This window comes from Trachurus trachurus, assembly GCF_905171665.1.
Source record: "Trachurus trachurus genome assembly, chromosome: 1".
Lineage (NCBI taxonomy): Eukaryota > Metazoa > Chordata > Actinopteri > Carangiformes > Carangidae > Trachurus > Trachurus trachurus.
This window is the reverse complement of record NC_139891.1, coordinates 22817509-22839186: the sequence shown is the minus strand read 5'-3', so window position 1 is coordinate 22839186 and position 21678 is coordinate 22817509. Positions and strand designations below refer to the sequence as shown.

The window sequence follows — 21678 nt, the reverse complement described above, 5'->3', positions numbered from 1 at the left end:
TGCATAAAATAAAACGGATAAGATTTTGTCATGGTTTGCTTCACTGGTTGTTTTCTTGTCCTTCAATTAAAGTCCAAACCAGGGAAGACAAATGAAACAAACATCTTATTTTAATAACACTTTATTTGGCATAAAAAATGAAAAAAGAAATAGACTGTAAAAAAAGTAAGGCACAGGGAAAAAATATATAAATGCATGGGTTTCCCATGAACACTAGATGCACTCCAAATCGAAGTTTGTTTTAAGTTACAATATGTATCATAACATGATAATAAGCTATTTAATTAGACGCTTAATTGATGAACAGAGGAAAAGGAGATGTTGTACCTACTATGTGTTAAAATGATGACATAAAATAATCAGCAAAATTAACATTCATAGAATAGCTTTTTTGGTATTTGTTGAAATGCTAAAATGTGTGGATACAGAGATTAGAAGCATGTGAGCATATGTAATAGTAAAATCATACGTTGTGCATTCTTGAGTGCAAATGAGAGTGTTTTGCAGCTGGTGTATCACATCCAATACTGTGTATAATACTGTGATTTAATACCTACTGTAAATCCTTCAATATTCTTCAGTCTCTTTCACACATTTTTATATTCCCTCTCATCATCCCGTTGAAATAATACTTGATAATATCTTGAGAGTAAAGAACACTCTTTGATGTCTCTCAGGAGAACCTCACTCACTTTCAGTGCATTAAAATAAATGAGGTGAGGTAAGTTTGACTTTGTCACCTGCTTTGTAATGTGTCCAGGAATTTAAACAGCTTCAATAATTATTTTGTTCTTGCAAAAATTGTCCCACATCTGAAGTTATTTGTACCGCTGAAGGGAAATTTCCAATAGAGTTTTTTGCCAAAGTGGATTATTCTTCAGCGTGCCAAGACTTCACACATGGCCGCTCCCATTTGTGCTGTTGTCGTGGCCGTCGGTGGACAGAGAAGAAGCCGGACGAGGGCGGGGGCCCACAGGAGTGGCGGTCTGTGGGTGGCTGACCTGGGAGACCATATCATCGGACTCACAGAGCTCCAGTTCCTCCCTCACCAGCCTCTCCGCCTGCTCATCCTGCCAGAAGAACAGGTTTAGTTCCACACACACCGGTTTATGAATTGTAACTGTAATCAGTGGTGCTGATTCTGAGCTGACGGTGCACTGAAAGGCTGTGTGATTTTTAGTCTTAGTCTAGTTTTATACGATTTATAACAGTGGTAATTAACATTTATAAGGATACATTTTTACAATTTAACCTTGTTTCACTTTTAGCACTCCCCTCCCCCTCAGGCTGCACTTGAAAATAAGAATTTTGTTCTTAATTTGCTTGCCTGGTTAAATAAAGGTTAAATAAATAAAAATAAAATAAAAAACACTTAACTCTGTTTGATGGTGAGAGCACGACTACTTTCAGACCTATGACCTATTGATTGTATCAAAAATTATTTCTAAAAACTATACCAGCATTAAGTGCATGTCAACAGATCATGTATCGTCATAGCGTATCCACAGTGTCTCACCTCCATGGCGTCCAGCAGTCTGCCCACCACATCTCTCCTCTTGAGTTTAACTCTCTCCATGGTTTCCAGCTTCACGATCACAGCGTCTATCTTGGACACTATACTGCCGATAGAGTGCTCCATCCGGTCCACACGCCTCACCAGCCTGAGAAAAACAGAAATCCATTCTGTTTTATTACATGACTAAAGCTCAAACAAGTTGAAAAGCAGAAAATAAAAATAGCCAAGTGATTCATTGCTGGTTGCATCTAATAAAATCTGAAGAATTCCCATTTTAGATTTTTTTAAAAATCTGTAATAAGTGTGAATGTTTTTGGGTGTTGGACAGACAAATAAGAAGTTTTTTCCACCACTCCCAAGAATTAACATAAACTAAATTTTGGTCGAAGGGGTTTTAGGTTTTAGTTGTTCTGTTTTTCATATTATTTACAGTGATACAAAAACTTGAGCCCCGTACACTTGAAACTCCTCGTAGGAGACGCCGCCCGAGCTGCTGCCACGGCGACGAGAGCTGTGGCCGCTGTCCTCGTCGTCGTCCTCCTCCGAATCGTCCTGGGTACGAGGGAAGCTCCGCCCACTGCTGGGTCTAGTCAGCGAATTGCGTTCCAGATCCAAGTCCTCCTAGCGTATGAGCAGAAAGACACTGAGCATCTGCAGGTGCTGTGGCTTGCGTACGCCATCGCAGGGTGTGCCGTGTGTTTCCATGGTTATTCAGACAAACTGCTGACATCATCACTCACTCTCTCTTTCTCCAGGTCGTCTCTCATCTGCTGGTGTTCGTGCTCTGTCAGCTCCTGGTCGCCGTCGTGATCGTACTTGGCGAAGATAGCCTGGATCTCTGCGTCTGTGTGGCCCTTTCTGAGCAAAGACAGAATCCAAACACGCTCAGCACAGGTAGCATCCAACAACGACAACCCAAGCTTTGCACCGGTATCATTATATGTGATAGTTTTGAGTATGCGTTGAGATTTCGATCACCCTTTAAGATCCTGCCGGAGTTCATCAAAATTCAGTTTGCCCCCAGCTTGACGCAAACTGTCGGAGATGTCGTCTACCATCGTCTTCTTCAGTCTCAACTTCATCAGAGCTTTGTTACAACCCTAAGGGAGGGGCATGGGCGGGGTAGTAACAGTTACATTTACCAGGTCCCAAGCAAGTTAAATAAAGATTAGACTTTGAAACTTAAATTCAAGACTGACTATGGCAATGAAACATTTACAGAATGTATTTAAAATCCATGTTGAATTCCACTATTTAAGGTAATTAGCTTCTGCAACAGTAAACCAACTAAGATGTGCCTACATCTTAGTTGGTTTACTAAAGAAATACATCAGGCAAAACATATTAAACCTAAATTTTCAACAGATAAAAACAGACCCAGACTTCATGACTGCAATTCACAGATCTGATAGTCGAACTGATTTAATGGAATTGTAGTTTAAGGTAGTTCAATACCTTCTTAATGAGGTCAGTCATCTCCATCTCAGACCTCTGCTGGGACATGTCAGCCTTCACTTCAGAGTATGTGTCATTGATGATGGCCAGGAACATGTTCTACATAGGAAAAAAGAGAAATCGTGTTTTGTCTTTTTTCTTTGTTTTTTTAACAACACAAACAAACTTAATATTTCAACACAACATGTGGCCACCATACTCACCATGAGAATGAAAAAAATAAAGAAGACAAAGGTGGTGAAGTAGACAGGTCCAAGCACTGGGTTTGCCTCCTCGATCTGGGCGAGTTCAAAGTCTCCCAGAATGATTCGGAACTGGGTAAAACTACAGAAACAGCAAAGCATTTTAAGATTTTTAACGTTAGGAAACATCCAGTCAGAAGTATCTGTACCTTTGCAGGCTCGTTTTCTTACATGCTGGCTTGAAACGTGCTGAAATCATTGACTTGGGTTCCAAACACCAAGTAGGCCAGCTGAGCATACGCCAGGAAGATGATGAAGAACATGATGGCAAAACCCACGAGGTCCTTGGCACAGCGGGACATGGTGCTGGACAGCTGACTCATAGTCTTGTTGATGTTGATGAACTTAAAAAGCTGAGAGAGAGGATGGGAAGAGGATTACTGTTAGCGACAGTCCACACCCACTGGGTTTTTCTGTTTCCCAGTGGTAGTTTTGGAGTGATTATACATGGAAGGGAGAAGATTTCTACCTTGACCCAGGAGAAAAAGACGATGACAGCGGCCACATTGTTGAACTGGACCTGCAGGTTGGCCAACGACTCAAAGCTGGGGTGAGCAGTGTGGTTCTCCAACAGGCCCTTGAGAAGAGTGCTGACCATGGCTGTTCTGGTTATGTTCATGATTATGGCGACAACGCTCAACTGACAAAAAAGGAAGAGCAAACAACGAAGTCAGTGGCATTTAAATGAGTCTACGTTATTACTTAAATAGTTACACACATACAACTTTGATACGCACCACCAAAATGAGGACATCCAGGCAGTTCCACAGGCTCCTGAAGTAATGCAACCGGTGGATACGGATCTCCAGCACCTCCTCCACCACATAGTACAGGACGAATAGACAGAACGCCACCTCGCACACACCCACAAAGTAGTCCCAGCTGGACACGTATCGTACGAGACGCACCGTTTGGAACTGCCAGGAGGTCACCACACCGCCAGTAGCAGGGAACTCTGCCAGCAACCTGACACATATACATCCGAATATGTTAACTACTATATGCATTTATACACTGATAGTCGAAAAGCTGGCACTGTCATAATGTGGAGATAAATCAAAGTGCTATATGCAGATCATGTAAATCAGAAATCTAGTGGTAATAAGCAAGAAAGATGTATTTGTTTTCCTCTTTTTATGATTTGATGATTATGATTATGCTTGTTTATATCTCAAGTCTGAAATCTGTGACATTGAGTTCTATAAATAACATTGAAAGTTGACTTGTCTTGGCTTAAGTTGATGTGTTATTAACAACTGATGATTTTCACCTAGCGATGCAGAAGAGGTTGATGTTTCCATTGTAGACGGAGAAGTCCAGAAAGACGGCTCTGGTGCCCCTGTCCAGCCACAGGTGGTCTTTGAGAAACTGCAGTTGGATTGCCGACTCCTCTCTCGTACGTGACAGATCTTGGTAGTATCCTCCGCCTCCGTATTTAGACACCTGACCCGAATAACTGCTGCCATTCATCTCACTCTCTGCTGTATAAACCCACCTGACAGACGCCAAGAAGAAAGAAATGTCAGTTGAAACAGATGTTGTAAGTAACAATTATTTCGTAACTAAACCGAGTGGTTAAGATGATGTGTTCTGTGTGCACTGACTGGTCATTTATCAGTTTGCTCTCAATAGTCAAATTAAACACATGCACTTACGCAGTCCCGTTCTTTGGGCCAAAAGAGGTCATGTCCTCGTTGCTTGGTGTGTACATGTTGTAGCAGTCCTGAACCTCATCTCTCAGATCTTCGTGGATGGAGCAGGACTCGTTGAGGACTTTGAGCTGTCGAAGGCGCGGCACCCCGAGGAGGAGGTTCTCGTAGTAAATGAGACTCTGATTCTCTGGCAGGCTCTTGTTGTTGTACCACACCTCCCAGTACATCCCATTAAGGAAAGGGCCCTCTGTGAACTACACATGTAGGACAGTCAGGGTTTTGGCATCTTTCAACTTTAAGTCAAAAATATCTGGCTATCGATGCTAAATTTTATTGTTATTATACTTCTTAGTATTTGTGTAATTATCTTCAGTTTGTATGATGCTGTGGGGCTTCCTGTGTATTCAACCTCAGAGACTGCAAGTGTGAACTGCATTTCCTAAAACATTAAGTGTGGCATACAACAAATACAGTAGGACACAGCTGAAGCTGTATGATTATGTATCAAGGTTGGAAAATGCCAATTAACATGCACCTCATGTTAACTTGATACAGAGCTAGGCAAACAGTTTCTTTTGTTTCAAGTCTTAATGCTTACCGTAGTTAAGAAGGAGTGCAGATTTCCCCAAACAGAAGACTATTTCCTTAAATATAAGCTGCATATTTGATGTTCAGAGTTACAAACACAACAGTAGTTACAGTAGCAATAGCTCTCCTGACCTAAGAGTTAAGAAATGAGCTTCATTTTACCTTCCAAAAATTCTCCATCGTTGAGAGGTGTCTAAAAGTGGATGGGTCTCCAGCAGACAGTGGTGTGTCCAGGAAAAGCTGAGACATGACTTTGGTATAGTAGTACATATTGGCACTCACCATCCCATAGGTCACTGCAAAGCAAATATACACAATATAAATTACAATTAAATAGCACAATATACTGTAAGATGACTGTTAGTAGCCTATGTATAATGTAATATTCCCCTTAACAACAATTACATGCAGATTAAAACAGGAGAATTAACATTGTCTGAATGCTTTACGGACAATAACACACTGTTAACGTCCAGCATGACACTGCAACAACCTGACAAACACAAAAAATAAACTGAAAATTAAATTGAATTGACTTTAGTTTCACCTATGCATCAGCACGTTATGTAGCATACAGTATTCAGCAGGGAGTAGTTCTGGAAACAGCTTTTAATAGTCAAGATCTGCTTGGCAGAATTTGCCTTAATCCAGTCTGCCAGGAAATCATTTCCTGATCCACCCTAAACCACAGTTTGGCATTTTTCATTGCAAAGGAGAAATGAGAGTAGAGAAACCTTACCATGAGTTTTCTCTTCACACGTATTTGAATTATTTTTGCTAATCAAAAATGCGTTCCTAAAATGTGTACTTTTTTTGGAGTAAAAGCTCCCGGGAAAATATAAGAGATGAGATGTCCAGCTGCCAAAACCATTAAGCATGCATGAAGAGTTTGGAAAATAACTTTTCAGAAACAGGAAAGGTGCCCAGGCAGATTTTGTGCCACATATTAAAGAGCTCTCTGAGTCATTTGGACCATTCGTCAGTTTAGTTCAGTCCAGGACCGACTTCCTGGGCACATGTAATTTCTTTTTGGACGAGTCACCGAACACGATGTATGTACTTAGGTCAACTCCTCAGTCTAACGCTTGTTGTGGGCGCAGATCCCAACGGAGAATGGTTTTGATGAACAATTAGGAGTAATTAGGGACGTCTTGATCATGTGTTGAGAATAACCCATATGAATAAATAAGATGGAGCCCACTGAGGCCTTGAGTGGCCCCTGTTTTATCTTGTGTGTCGCACTGTGCAGCATCGTAGGATATCAATATCAGACTCAAAAATCTTTCCCGGAGAATACGCAAAACCTGCTTTACATTCAAATGTGGTATGGAGTTGAAAGAAAGCTAATGTTTTGTGTTCGGTGCCAAGGAGATGAAATGTTCAGGCAGCAGGCAGCTGTCTGTTTCATTAGTTCAATGCAGATTAAACATGGAGGTGGGGTGGACAGTACAGGTGTCTTGTAGCACATGGTTAAGAACACATTTCTTCTATCAGTTAAGGTGAGAAAAAAAAACACAACAAATCTGTTTCCACAACAGTGAAGCTGACAACAGGTGAATGATTTCCATCATTGTCATCTTGTAGCTGAATGTTTACTTACAGATACAAATAGTGATGAGGAATGCGATGTATGTGAGCATCTCCCTCAGTATGTTCCTGAGATATCTTTCTCGACTGCTGTCACTGTCCTCCATCAAATCTGTGCCCCACAGAACTGCAAAAAGAAACAACAGTTCAAGACGACAGCAGCATACAGTAGGCTATAGTGTCTCAGGAAACACTTCATAATAAAGTTTAATAAGTTCTGCTTAAACTCTGGATCATGACGCTGGAAAAGGTGGCAATGCATTGGAAACACTATAAATTCCCAAATACATAGCCTATGTCAATATTAGAGAGTGCTTACTGACTGGTATTTTTTTTTTTTTTTTTACATTAATTTCAATCACATAAATCCAAACATGGGTCACTGTGCAATGACAATGTTGATAAACTTTATAACCTGGCAACCCTGAATTTCATTGACATCAATTCGACTGATGCTAATCTTTAGATAATTTAATTATTATTTCAGGGAAGACTTCAATCCTGACAATAAAATAACATTTACAAAACATAAGAGAAGGGGGTGAGTGACTGACTGACCTCTGATTTTGTGGAGTATCTGCTTCATACAGCTGGGGTGCTCATGTCTCTCCTGCTGCTGGGCATCCACCGTAGGGGTCGGGTACAGTCCTCCTCCTCGGGGGATGTGGGTGCCGCTGCCCCCGCCGCTGTAGCTGCCCAGGCCGCTGCTGCAGCTGCTGCTCCCCGAGGCCGTGGACACCGACCTCCTCCCCGGACTCGACGCTGGAGGCCAGTCGGCTTCCATGATCTCGTCCTCGGGCTCGAACCCCGGGTTGTCTCGGCTCCACGCTTGTCTGGACGGAGGGGACGGGGTGCCTATGACTCCTCCGAGACCCAGGTCCGGACGCTGGATGTTCTCCATCTCGATCCCCTCGCTGGAGTCGAGTCTGTGCGGCGGCAACCTGCCAGTCTGACTCTGCTGCGGTAGCTGCTGCTGCTGCTGAGGTCTGACTCGGGATGAACTCATGGTCCAGTTAGATTTTTTTTTTTCTATCTAGTGTGGGGCATCTGTAAAAGTTCAATGTTTTCTTTAAAAATATCTGTAGTAACTATTTAAAAAAAAAAAGAAAAAAGAAAAAAGGTTAAAGCACTTCAGGCATTTTCGCTTTGCAGACACTTTACCGTTACTCGCCTATAAACCAAAAACAGACAGACTGGGAAAAGTTAGCCAAAGAATCAAACAACAACGACAAAAAACCCCTCTATTTATATAAGGTTTTTTAATGAATGTAATCCTGCTCTTCGCAGCCAGCGTTAGTAGTTAACGTTTCACCCTCAGCAAACCGTTAAAAACATTCCTCAAAGAAAAACATCAAACGTCTCCAAAAAGAATTCCGTTGCCGTTAAAAGATTCCCTTGTCAGTTGATAGACGTTACACTATCAACGTGAAATTATCGACGTCCATAAATTGTTGAGTGTTTTTAAGTGGAAGAAGACGAAAGATACTTTTCTCGCCCCAAGCCAGCCATCTTGTTCCTGAGCTGTTCCCCCAAAAAACTCTCACTCTGATTTGTTCGGGACTCAGATTACATTAAAAGTCATGGCGTCGTGGTGAAATAGGCTACCTAAGGTATTTTTTTTAGTAACTCAGAGAAAAACACTTTTCTTCATTGAGAAATTATTTGTAGGCTATAGTTTAAATGGAACGTTTTCACAACGTATCCTGGAATGGTTTATGATTGTTTGGATTTTTTTTCTGCTGATTCGTAAAAAAAAGTCAGTCCCTAAACTATGTATTTTCTATTTCTTTTGCTAGACGCCTTTTCATCCCTCTGACAAACAATAGGCATCATATTTTTCTTAAAATAGTCTATTTATCTATTCACATTGTAGCTATTTGATTGAATGCATACGTTTGTTACATAATCTCTGTGTGTTTCAGTCAGGGGTTGCTATGACAACAAGACAGTTAGCAACAACAATTCAAAGCTATTTCAAAGTGCATAACACATGGACAGGTGAAAGGCCCTCATGCTTTCTTTACTGGTAGAGATCCTAAACAACACGTGAAGATTTTGCGATTTTCTTGCAGTTATTTAATCACTGTAATTCTGTTATTCACCGATTGTTCTTCAGTTCTTTGCAGACTTTGTTTAATAGCATTGTGTGTATTAGCCTAGTTTGTGTGTGTGTGTGTGTGTGTGTGTGTGTGTGTGTGTGTGTGTGTGTGTGTGTGTGTGTGTGTGTGTGTGTGTGTGTGTGTGTGTGTGTGTGTGTGTGTGTGTGTTTCTTTTTTGATATCTCAAATTCATTTGTGGTTGTTTTCTGTCTCTTCATGATAACTTTTTCCAACAGAGGTAACTTTGTATTATTTGTAGGCCTACAAATAATGACTGATTTGATCAATAATGTTTTTCAAAGTTAAGCGTTTGTTTCATGTAATGACACACTAATATTTTTCCTGTGAGCAAACTGGTGATTGTGTGCTTCACAGTAAGTGAAAAACGCTAGCACTCGTTTGACCACTTGGTGGTGCTCAGCATCCAGATTAAAGGCAATCGACTTCCAACAATAAGACAACCAGACAACCAGAACCCAAATGATGAATCCAGTTTATTAACTTGTGTAAATATGTATCAAAGCAAGCACAATGATTGACACAACATTTAATGCATAGTTCAGGTTAATGGTGCACATGTTTTGTACTACAGCCCTAATGGGCTGGATGTGTGGTAATAAGTTTTTGGTGGTATTGGTAACAATTATTATTGCAACACTGAAACAAACAAACAAAGCTCCTATATAGGTTATACTCATTTGAGAGCCTTTTTTTTTAAGACAAGCATCTTTTCATTTTTTGACTGACTATCCCTCACATCAATCTAGAACAAATCTATGCAGCTGACCTAAAGGAGCAGGCAGTGAAACACATATGACCATTCGTGAGGTGACATGACCTTATTAAATTTGGCACAGCTTGGTGTGCTTTTCCTCCAATGTTCTGACAGATTTTGATGCTAAATAAAAGTTTCAAAAAATCAAATCACTTTTAACCTATAAACATGAAAGGTTCTAACTTTAGATCTTTTTACTTGAAACAATGAGTAGAATTAATCAATTAGTGTATGTCTGTGAATTAAATTAATCAATTAGCCTACTTAACCCAGCCATTTGTGGATTGGATGTTCTTTGGGTTTAGGTTAAATGAAGAACAAATGCCTAAAACTGAGAAAAATGAATAAAACCTTTAAACAACTACAAACAACACGCTACATCAGACATAAAAAAAAGACATTTAATCTCAAATAACTAAACCAGTTGTTGTTGTTTTTTTTACTTGAATTTAAATAGATAAATGAGACGATTATAACATCTGTTGTAAAATTGTAAGTGCAATCTTTGCAGTTCAATAAATTATCTATTTGAATTGAACCAAAGAAGATGCGTTTTTTATCTAAAAATTTAAAGCAGCTATGTATTATTATTATTTTTAAGATATCTAATTTTATAGTGTAAAAGAACGTCTTGGGGGCGGCTTCGTTGTCGACGTCATAATTTATGCTGCCCAGTGTAAACAGTCCATTGGCTGAGTGGTTGTGATGGGGGTTCCCTGCCCCAGTTTGCAGGGGTAAAACAATAAATCTTACCCTATCACTTTAAATCTTCAATCTCTGGTACAGCAGAGATCATTAACTGTCAGGGAGTGGAAAGGGGGAAATATTATAACGTTTCACCTGGGATACTCTGTATTTCAGAGCAGTCTGCGGACGGTTACTCGTAGTTATTTATTACAAATACTTCTGTCTACATAGATAGGTCTTTCATAAGGTAAGTTAGCCATCCTCCAAGCTAAGTTAGCCGTGCCAAGCTAATGTTAGCTGCATTGTCTATTCAAAACCACTGCCACTGACCTGTCAAACTGGCCAGCTACGTCTGTTGCTACTGTACTTCGGTGTACATTAGATGTGTAGTTTTAAATGTATGATAATCTATTTTTTCTCCAAAGGCTGCCTTCTTTTGTTTTCTTTGAGCTAGCATAGCATTGAACTTGTTTCATTGATAATGGGTCGACACTGGTCAGTGTAAATCAGTCTGGGGTGGTTATTTTATTTGAAAGTTCACGTGTACCAAACATCGCCTACGTTTTTTGATGGTAATGATGCAGCTAATTACAAATAAGGAGTAGTTGTTGTCATATATGGAGCCGATCTAGCATAACTTGTTTCACTACAATGGCTCAATCAAAATGCCTTATCTTCAGCTCGGGTTGATGGTTTCCCCCCTCTTGCAACAAGCATGGCAGTTGTTTGTCTAAAAAAGAAAAAGAAAAAAGGAAATCAAACGTCTCTTCGGTTGTTTGTTTGTTTTTCTGTGTTGACCAACAACGCCAACACACCACACGTTTCTTGTAAATATATCGCTCCCGCTCATTGTAAAAAATGACGCTGGCTGAAGGAAAAACGACGACGCCACAAGTTAGCTACAGCTAAATGCTAGTAGCGAGCTAACTAGCAATGTGCGATGAGGCCGGCAGATTAACATTAATATATATCCTTTGCTCGGATGTTTTGCACAGGCTGCATAACGTTGAACTGGCAGACAACATGGGCATACATTGACCTCTTTATCCGTGTAATAGGTTAAATAGGATTGAAATTATTGATATGTCACTTAATTTCGCAAATGAACATGCGACAAATGGAAGAAGAAGTGGCAAATTGTTGTTAGCATCGACATGAAAGGCCTCGTAAAGTAAGTAGGCCACTTATCTACAAAGCCATGGCCATGCATGTGTATCAGACCCATGATGTGTATAGTTATACAAGTGATCATTTGATATGTAGTTGAGGTCGTTTTCACGATGTTTCGCTTGGACCCCCGCGTCAGTCGTTTCTCTTTTTATTCTACAACCGGGTTCCCTCTTTGTCTCATTGGATGGACGTGATGGCGCAGTTGGATGTGAGCTAGTGTGCTAGCCAGTGAGCTAAACAGTCAGCTGTCTTTGCCTCTGCTATACGACTGATGTGGGTCAGATCAACCATGGGCCCGATGAGACAAAGAAAGTGAAACGTTGTTTTGTTGAAAGGAAACGCCTCTGATCACCTTCTATACTTGGTGACACATCTCTGTTATTTACACAAGGCGCATTAAACGAGCACCAATGTGTGCTTCTATTCAATCAATCAATTTAAATCAAATCAAATCATGTGGTCGTCTGACTCTAAGCTTATTTTCAAAGTCATTGTCTCTTTCACTTGACTATTAAGTACATCAAGTTAAAACTAATGCAGTTGAATACAACAGCTCATCAATAAAACCAGCTCTTACGAAAGTCCAAATAATCAAATAACTACTTAACACATGCATTTTTAACCAGTACTATTATTTTTCATACTGAAGGTAGTTTGTGGTGCTGACAAAGTCCATTTTCTTACTTAGGCCAAATAAAACTATATATTAAATTCGTAGAAATGCCTGTCACATCAATGCAGGACCCTAACCCTAACTAATTTATATGAAGTAACAGAAACTAAACATGGGCAGCTTGTATTGGTTTAGATTCATCGAGTGAACTAAATGAACCGACGAATGATTGTCATTCTGCATGCGTATGTGTTACCCCATCCCTAAATGTCATTGTAGCTAAATTATGGTTTGTCTTCTGTTTCAGCACTTAATATTGTTTACCAAAGAAATGGTGATGGAGAAGCCAAGTCCCCTGCTTGTAGGGCGGGAGTTCGTGAGGCAGTATTACACACTCTTAAACAAGGCACCAGATTTCCTGCACAGGTAATTTCTGAAATGTGATGTTTTAGATTATAAATCTGTAAGTGCTGATATCACGGTATAACTGTGATATTGTTGTGACTTCAGGTTTTATGGAAGGAAGTCCTCCTATGTTCACGGAGGACTTGACCCAAGTGGGAAGCTGGCGGAAGCAGTTTACGGTCAAGCGGTATGTATTACAGGACAAAAAACAAGATTCAATTTAAAAATGCTGTAAAATGGGTTTTGGGTGCTAGATTGTCCATATAAATATTACCCTAGCATAAGTGAATACATCATAACATGAAGTAAATCATCATATCAGGTGTTGTTGTTTTTTGTGTTGTTGCTGTTTTGGTATGTTGTGTGAGTTTGTTCTGTCTGGTTACTGTGTACTGGTGTGAAATAAAACACTTAAAAAAAAAAATAGCATTTTAGGAAGGGCTCAAAGTTTGAGGAAATGGTAGATATAAAACTTCATTTTCAGCATCATTATTTCCATTTCACATGTGTTTTGATACCATATTATTCCAGTTGATTGACGTTTCACCCAAGAGATGATTCAACCTTGTTTATAAATCTGAAACAAAATGGGGATTAGATGCTGTAATATATTAGTTGTAACATGGTAAAAAGTACAAGTGTGCTTTTTGAGACAGGGGTCTCAGTTGTTTTTGGTTCAGAATCAAATCATGATCAATAAGAGACTTGAACCATGGTTGTCTTAATCAATTAGGAAGAAAAATATACTTGACTCCAGAAAACAGGAACAACCTTTTAGAATAACAATGTTTGTGGGCTTTGACCAAGTTGTCTCTTCTGTTCGAGTCATTTATTATTCGGCCGTCCGTTTGTCTCTGCTCTTTCAGGAAATCCACAAGAAGGTCATGTCCCTGCAGTTCAGCGAGTGCCACACAAAGATCAGGCATGTGGATGCCCACGCCACGCTGAGTGATGGGGTGGTGGTGCAAGTCCTGGGAGAACTGTCCAACAATGGTCAGCCCATGAGGAAGTTCATGCAAACCTTTGTGCTTGCTCCAGAGGTGAGTACTTCTCCCTTTCTTAGCTCGTAACAGTGTGGGAGAACAAATAATTAACCAAGAACGATGAATAAAATGTAAACTGTCTGAAAGAAACGGTTGACATTTTATTAAGAGCAGATAATGAAGGTTGTTGTTGCTTTTAATGAATATAAAAAAATAGATTGCATTTGTTCCACTGTGTCAAAAAACATTTGCAAATCGCCCAAATTTAATATATTCATTGTTTCTCTTTGCATGACATGTCGTTGTCCTTAGGGTTCAGTGGCAAACAAGTTCTACGTCCACAACGACATCTTCCGTTACGAGGATGAGGTTTTTGGAGACTCTGAAGCTGAGCTTGATGAGGGTACGATGTTGACAAATAACAGACAGACCTTGGTTTTTTTTACCTGTCTTTTGTTCATATGTTTATGGTTTCAATCACCTGTTCAAGCAACTCACTTCTCAATTTGTTTATTTGTTGTTTTATCACTCAGAATCAGAGGAGGAAGTTGAAGAGGAGCCAGAGGAGAGGCAGCCTTCCCCTGAGCCACTTCAGGAAAGCCCCAACAGCACCACCTATTACGAGCCTCACCCAGTCACGTATGTCAAAACTAAGTCCTAATCTTGATGATGTATTGAAATGCGTTTCCTTTTCTGGTTTGTAAATCTAGTATGGCTGCTTTGCCCTGGAAGCCTCTTTTTATTTGGGATATTTGTGCTCTGCAGTAACGGCGTGGAGGAGCCCATGGAGGAGCCAGCTCCAGAACCAGAGCCGGAGCCAGAACCAGACCCCAAAGTAGAAGAGGTCAAGCCGGAAGTCGATGAGAAGGTTTTGGAAGAGATGGAGGAGAAAGCACCATCACCAGTTCCTGTGGAGTCCCCACCAAACACCCAGGAGCCTCCCAAGGTAAGACGGATGTGTTTATATCGAGTTTACTAGAGGTGATTGTACAATGAGTTGGTTATACTATGACTGTGAATTTCCCTCGGGATGAATCAAAGTATCTATCTATACTACATATGAAATGTTTTTGAGTTGTATAATGGTGATTAACATCATCACAAGCAAATTTAAAGGTTTATGTAAAACAATTAAAAGCTGTGCTTGAAGCATTCAGATCCAGGTTCATTCCCACACACCAACACTATATTTTATTCCATAATAATTTAGATTTCCAAATAATATGATTGATTAGTTTAATGTTTGAATATGTTAGATTATCATAATCAGATCTCATAAGTCTGCCCAATGATAATATATAATAGTGGTCATTTGGATACTGTTGCAGTCCTAACGATGCATTACTGCATCCCTCACAGACTTTCTCCTGGGCCTTGGTAACCAGTAAAAACCTGCCTCCTACCGGCACAGTCACCTCCTCTGGAATCTCCCCCCATGTTGTAAAAGCACCAAGCTCACAGGTAACCACCTACAGCTGCACATTAATAATAAAATAAAGAAAAAACTGTAAGTTCTGCCATAACAAATGGGTTACTATGCCAGAATCCAGTTTAATGTTCACAACTGTTTCCCTCGATGAGCACCTCGATGCAACGGGCAATCTTTAGAGCATTATGGCTCTTTATCTTTTAACAACCTGAAATTGCTTTTCTAAAAAGGTGGTACGGTGTTCAAAAAGCCCACGTCTCTTGAAGAGCATACACTTCTCCTCATTTCATGTTGTGCTTCACATGAAAAGATTGGCTTTACAGCAGTTGAGTCTGACTGTAGCTATATAAGCATTGAGGGTAGAAGATAAATTATAGAAAATGTCTCATTTGAGAGCAGAGACTTGACTCAAACAGGCTGACTTTTGTCCAGTCCTCTTGAGGATGATAATGACAGGAATGTATTGTTCATTTTGTATTTTGATTATTTATTTATTTTTGTGACACCCCTCCCCCACACAGCCCAGAGTTGAAGCCAAGCCGGAGACACAGACAGCACCTCTTCGTCCCAGAGACCAGCGTACACGGGACAGACCGGCTTTCACTCCACGGGGTCCCAGACCTGGTAATGCCAACACTGTTCCCACCAATTTAGGGTTTTATTTATGAGCGATTAATTTGGCTCATTCTCACCTTACCGCCTTGCATGTCTCTCACTCCTAGATGGTGTTGCATCTTCAGAGTCACAAACGGGGAAACCTCACTTGAGTTTTGTTAACAAAGGTAGAATTGTTTGTCTGAATCGCTTTATCATCTGATTTCATATGACTTTGAAAATGTACTTTGATGTGAATGCAGATGATGCTCAGCAGCTGATCTGATGTGTTTCTCTGCCTCTGTGTCTCTCTGGCCTTCAGGTGGCAGGGGAGATGCTGAGTCTGGCGACATGGACAGCAGGCGGATCGTGCGGTACCCAGACAGCCACCAGCTTTTTGTTGGCAACCTCCCACATGACATCGATGAGAGCGAGCTCAAAGAGTTCTTCATGAGTATGTTTCGCCGCCCAGTCATCCAAAGCTGTGTTGTTTTTAGTGTTGCCTGAAAGTTTAATTGCATCATATCTTCTCTTGTTCCAGCGTATGGGAATGTGGTGGAGCTGCGGATCAACACCAAGGGCGTTGGTGGGAAGCTGCCCAACTTTGGATTTGTGGTCTTTGACGACTCTGATCCTGTGCAAAGAATCTTGGGGGCGAAGGTAGAAGGGGCATGTATTGACATTTTCATTACCCACTTTCATTCATTTGGTGGTGGTTTGGTGACACACATTTCAACACTTAATTTGACAGTTTGATTTGATTTGTTTTCCCCTGTTCAGTTGAAATTATCCCACATTTCTTGTAAAATTTAATTTGATATAGTATTTTCTTCTCCTGTCCTGCCAATAGCAAATAAAGCATGTAAACAGAGTCTCTGAGGCCATGTTCAGACCAATAGCAGAAATACAATATCATATATATGGGACATTTGCCTTTTACTTATTTTATTGCCCTTTTTATAGTCACTAAATTTAACTCTGGGATTGACTGTAATTAACAACTTTGGATTTTTTTCGCCCATAAATAGCAGGAGCTAGGCAACATTAATCTTAATGCTACCATAGAGGCCTATACATGTCCTTTATACGAACATCCTGGAAGTAGATGTCCCATTAAAAACCTGGCGTTTGATATGTGAATAACTGAACATAAGCAGATGTTCAGCAGCCCAGTGTTAAAACGATGCATACAGCTGTGTCTGTGGGGACATGTGGGGGGAAAAAATACAAGCTGGGAAAACCAGTTTGAGTATTAGTTGTGTGAATTTGAGGATGTATGGGGCACAACACAGCATAGTAGTGTATGATTATGAGATTTTACGATTTTGTAAAATCGCCACAGTGGCAATTTTATCTTTCCTTACAACAACGGTGAAGAAGCTGTTGACTCAGTGGGGGTGCCATTCAAATTAATGAGGCAGCTGTGTTTGTTCACGCAGGCTGCAGTCTGTCTGAACTCGGCCTCGCTCGCTGTATGATGTTGCGGCACAAGTTTAATCTTTTTTTTTTTTTGGTCGAGCTGCCAGAGCGTGGGCTCCCCTGCTACAACACCAGCCTGGCTTCATTGTAATGAAAGCGGCCGCTGTTGGTCTGAACGCAGCCTTGGAGATTAAATTGTTTCACTGGCAGAGACACAGAACCGGTTCAGGTCAGACCGGTGGGACACAGAACGGGACTAATGACGGATTCAGGGCAGATGAACAATCGTGTGCAAAACCAGTGAATGATATGGGGTTGTGAAATTGGCGGGGAAATATTCAGTGTTTTTTTTATTTTTCCTCCTGTAACGACCTCGTTCTTCTTCCTCTTGCAGCCCATCATGTTTCGAGGCGAGGTGCGTCTGAATGTGGAGGAGAAGAAGACGAGGGCGGTTCGTGAACGAGAAACCCGCGGCGGAGGAGACGAACGTCGGGACATGAGGCGCAACGACCGGGGCCCCGGAGGTTCGAGGGGCATCGTGGGAAGTGGAATGATGCGTGAACGTGACGGGAGGGGACCCCCACCTCGAGGCGGCATGGCCCCCAAACCCGGCATGGGATCTGGAAGAGGCTCCGGCGGGCAAGGAGAGGGTCGCTTCACAACCCAGCGCCGCTGAGGAGAGCACCACCTGCAGTGTGGAAGTAGTACCGTGTTCTTCATCTTCAACCGTTCTCGTTAACGAAAAGAAATCTTCATGTATAAACGTATATATTTGTTTTTGTTTTTTTTTTGGTTTTGTTTTTTTATTTTTGTTCCCTCTTTGCTTTGGAATGTGACACAGCCTGTCAACCATTTGTTTGTGAAATAGACAAAACAAAATGCGCAAACAAAAAAAAATTTCGCTTATTAGTTGTGAGCTGAGCATCCTTTTCGGGTATCTCAAGAATTCACAAACTTTAATTTGTAAATTCGTGGAAAAAAGGCAAACCAACCAGGAGTAATCTGCCACATTAGGAGGGACTGATGAGACTTTTAACTACGATAATACAGCCCATCATTTGGAAAAGAGATTATATGCCTTGACTTAACTGGGGCGCTGCTTCACGAAAATCCCTCTATTGCACATTTTATATGGTAGTTTTCTGCCCGTTACTGTTGGAAAAGAGTGAGATGCAAAATTTGTGCAGTTCCAGGGGAAAAGCTTGCCTTTTACTTTTTTCCTTTTGAGAGACCACTGCTTCAAAATTGCATAATGCACTCATCAATATGCACTAATGGGTACTTTTTTGTCGTGTTACATTGACATCCACGCTCGGAACGCAGCTGGAGAGACCTCTTTTGTCTCAAAGCGATACGACTTACCGGGGCAGGCCTCGCTCACAGCTCGTCTGCTGTGACCAATGAACTTTTCACACTTTTGACCCAAAACGACGCTTCAATTTACTGCTGGATGGACAAGACGACAAGCAAATCTGCATTATATTTTTCCTCGTTTATAAGTCAAATAAAAAAAATAAAAAAAACACACAAACAGCTCAAATCCTGGACTTTCACCAAATGAGTGTGTGTGTGGGGGTGGGGGACAGAGGATAAACAAGAAACAAAGTTGAACAATAGAAGAGTGGTGGTAACGATGGCGGCTCGCTCTGTTTTTCTTTGGATTCCAAGTTTGTTTTTCTTCATGTTTTTTCCCTGCCAGCTAGACCGTGAAACTGGGATGGACGACACCTCCCTCCCTCCCTCTTCCCTCCCTCCCTGTCTTAAGTACGGAGTAACAGAATAAATGTACAGCAAAGATCATAGTTTACTGTATGTTTTGTGTATATTTTTTCATTTCTCTCTCAACTTGATAAAAGCATGATGGTGCCTTCTATTTCACCTTTTCCAGTCTTACTAAAGCGTAAAGCGGTTTGGGGCTTGCCGCCTCCTAATATATACGGAGCTGCTCATTTTGAACTATTGTCTACTGGGAGCAGATTTAAAAAAAAAGAAAAAAAAAAGAAAAGAAAACTTGCAGTATTCACAAGATTTAAGTTTTTTTTTTTTTTTTTTTTTTTTTTTTTTTTCAGGTGCATATTTCATTTTTCCATACTGTTTTACTACCTAAGATGATCTGCTGTGAGTTTTGTACATTTGTTTTGTATTGTGTCTGTTCTGGGTTTTGTAGAGACAAATAGGTGCCTCGAGTTCTGTTCGATGTTAAATGGTTAAAGAGGTGCATCTGAAGAACTACTCCCCCTTAAAAAGAAAAAAAGGTACATTAAAAAGATGGTGACAGTTGAAATGCTTGGTCCTTGGTTTGACGAGTCATAGCTCACACAACCATGATTTCGGTGAACTGACCTTTGCATTTTGGAAAGGGTAAATGTCTCACAATGTGATTCAGACGATGCTGATCCTTACTTTCAGTCTGATTTGCAGCTCATGGCAGACTCTCGGGTTAATTCCTGGACTCACAAGTTGTCGGACTGTTCTTTTTCTCAGCAACAATTTTGTAATGATCTGTGTTGGTGGGCTGGCCGCAGCTCTGGCCTATACACAAGCAAATAATTATGCTCACTTTTCTAGCCATTTATGCATTTGTATTTTCATATGCTGATTATTCATTGTGCTTATTTTTATTGGTTTATTTTTTTTCCATCGAAGGCAAGTCTAATCTGAATGCCTTAATAGTCGGCTGCTTCTTGTCCACTAGCATAATTTTGTTTTTACCACTCGGTAGGGAGGGAAGACCTTTTGGTTTCAGCTGGAAAGGAAAACATGACACGTGAGATGTTATCTTTTATTTTTTGTTATTATCTTGCACTGAAATGGGAAGCAAAATTTGATGTAGCATTTTCTGGACAAATATACTAAATGAGGTCTTCCTTGTCTGGTGGTATTGCACTATTTCCAACGTATCTGGGACAATCTGAACACAGCCTCTCTCTCCAAATTTACTCATCTGGCCAACAAGAAAAGAAACCAATGTTAAATGTTTGCCGTTTCTCTCGCAGTTTAAACAAGATGTGACGTACAGGCCCGCCGCCTTTATTTAATGTAGTTTTCAGGCGGCTCTCCCTTTGTAGTTTGGGATTGAATCTTTTCACATGTGAGAATGGTTTTCAATAGAAAGACTATTTGTGACCATCAGCCTTTGACACAATATTTTTTTTTTTGGGGGGGGGGGGGGATCCAGCTCTTTGGGTGTTTTTAAACAGATAGTTCTCATGGGTGCATTTACCCCCAAATGTTTATTTGCCAGGTTACTGCTTAACGTGAGCACTTGGCTGCAACCATACTCTGCAGCGGCACTGGTCAATGAAGAAAGTGGTGAAGAAGAGCCATCATGCTTTCAGACCAATCATAGTGGCGGTAAAAAATAAATAAATGTTTGAGCGTATTAAATTTACAGTTGGATAGTTCTTTTTCACTGAAACCCGCCCCTTTTTCCAAACTTAAAAGGATCATCAAACGCAGGAGCAAGAGGAGGGAAACAAAGCTGTAAATTTATTTTCCTGTGGTTGAAAAATGCAGTAGAGTGGATCCTCATTGTGAATCATTCCAGTCCTTTTTTTTGAATGGAAATAGAAGTACCTTCTTGGCTTTAGCAGGTGTGGTAAACAGTTGGCTGCCATCTTAATTTTTACTGTGTTTACCCTTTACTTGTTGCTAGTACAAAACTGTTGCAGGTGGAAAATCTTTTTGTTTTTTTCTCTTTTTTTTTCGTTTAGGTTTTTTTTTCTCCTTTCCATTTTGAATGTGTTGGACTTAACATACAATAAACTACTGATATCAGCACCACTAATACGTTTGTCCTGTTTACAGGTTACTCTTTAAGAGATCTTGTTTCATGTCGAAGCTTTCCAAAAGCAGAGGTAGAAAATGAGCTTTGCCCCAGGCTCGTGGGCTAAAGGAGATCTTTCCAACAGTGGCGTCTGTCTCACTGAGAAAGATGGACGATTTGTTCGCTAAAGCTGACGATGCGGTAGAGAAATTGTGATTGTTTTATGCAAAACATTTTCCACTTAATGGGACACGTCTTGGTTAAAGCTTGAACAGTCTTTAACTCAGGTCCCTTTTTGTCTTTGCGTTGCATGATATCCATGTGTGATTGTGGGCTGTCAGGACAGACATTACACACCTATAAACTATTGACTGAAACTCAGATGCAAAATGGACAAGTATTTCAACATATTTAACTGGTTAATTCATCCATTAGTTCCTGATGCTTCATAAAGTGTCGTGCCTATGTTCACACTGTCACATTAATTGCTCGGGTAACTAAGTTGATTAATTGACATGCTGGATGAATAACTGTAGCCTTATTGCTCCTAATGCTTGTCCATCACTCTTTGACTACTAGTATGACTGTGTTGCACTTGAGCACTGCAGAAACCTGCAGCATTAGTATGAATATTTAATACCCAGATAGTGTACACACACAGTCTGCACCTGTAGATATTTGAAAGACTGAATCACTCC

The 21678-nt window shown here is 40.5% G+C and overlaps 2 protein-coding genes across 3 annotated transcripts; one reads left to right on the top strand and one right to left on the bottom strand.

Annotated features, from left to right (window-relative positions):
* Window positions 1-133: 133 nt before the first annotated feature.
* Window positions 134-8557, bottom strand: pkd2 (polycystic kidney disease 2). 2 transcript variants are annotated; one of them, XM_083973181.1, is made up of 15 exons: window positions 7599-8557; window positions 7054-7167; window positions 5616-5749; window positions 4869-5119; window positions 4484-4708; window positions 3951-4179; window positions 3683-3853; window positions 3385-3566; window positions 3175-3295; window positions 2972-3070; window positions 2495-2616; window positions 2257-2374; window positions 1974-2137; window positions 1517-1661; window positions 134-1070 (listed from the first exon to the last, which is right to left on the bottom strand). In XM_083973181.1, the coding sequence occupies exons 1-15, from the start codon at window positions 8044-8046 to the stop codon at window positions 894-896; spliced, it is 2700 nt and encodes an 899-aa protein (XP_083829307.1). In that variant the 5' UTR covers window positions 8047-8557; the 3' UTR covers window positions 134-893. The 2 variants fall into 2 exon arrangements, with proteins under 2 accessions (XP_083829307.1, XP_083829308.1); XM_083973182.1 differs by having other exon boundaries at window positions 1974-2134.
* A 2098-nt stretch (window positions 8558-10655) lies between these two features.
* g3bp2a (G3BP stress granule assembly factor 2a) lies at window positions 10656-18741 on the top strand. Its single transcript, XM_083976766.1, has 13 exons — window positions 10656-10848; window positions 12692-12810; window positions 12895-12976; window positions 13656-13829; window positions 14085-14175; window positions 14306-14411; window positions 14538-14718; window positions 15132-15233; window positions 15723-15825; window positions 15924-15983; window positions 16118-16249; window positions 16337-16455; window positions 17609-18741. The coding sequence occupies exons 2-13, from the start codon at window positions 12716-12718 to the stop codon at window positions 17888-17890; spliced, it is 1527 nt and encodes a 508-aa protein (XP_083832892.1). The 5' UTR covers window positions 10656-10848; window positions 12692-12715; the 3' UTR covers window positions 17891-18741.
* The last annotated feature ends 2937 nt before the right edge of the window (window positions 18742-21678 follow it).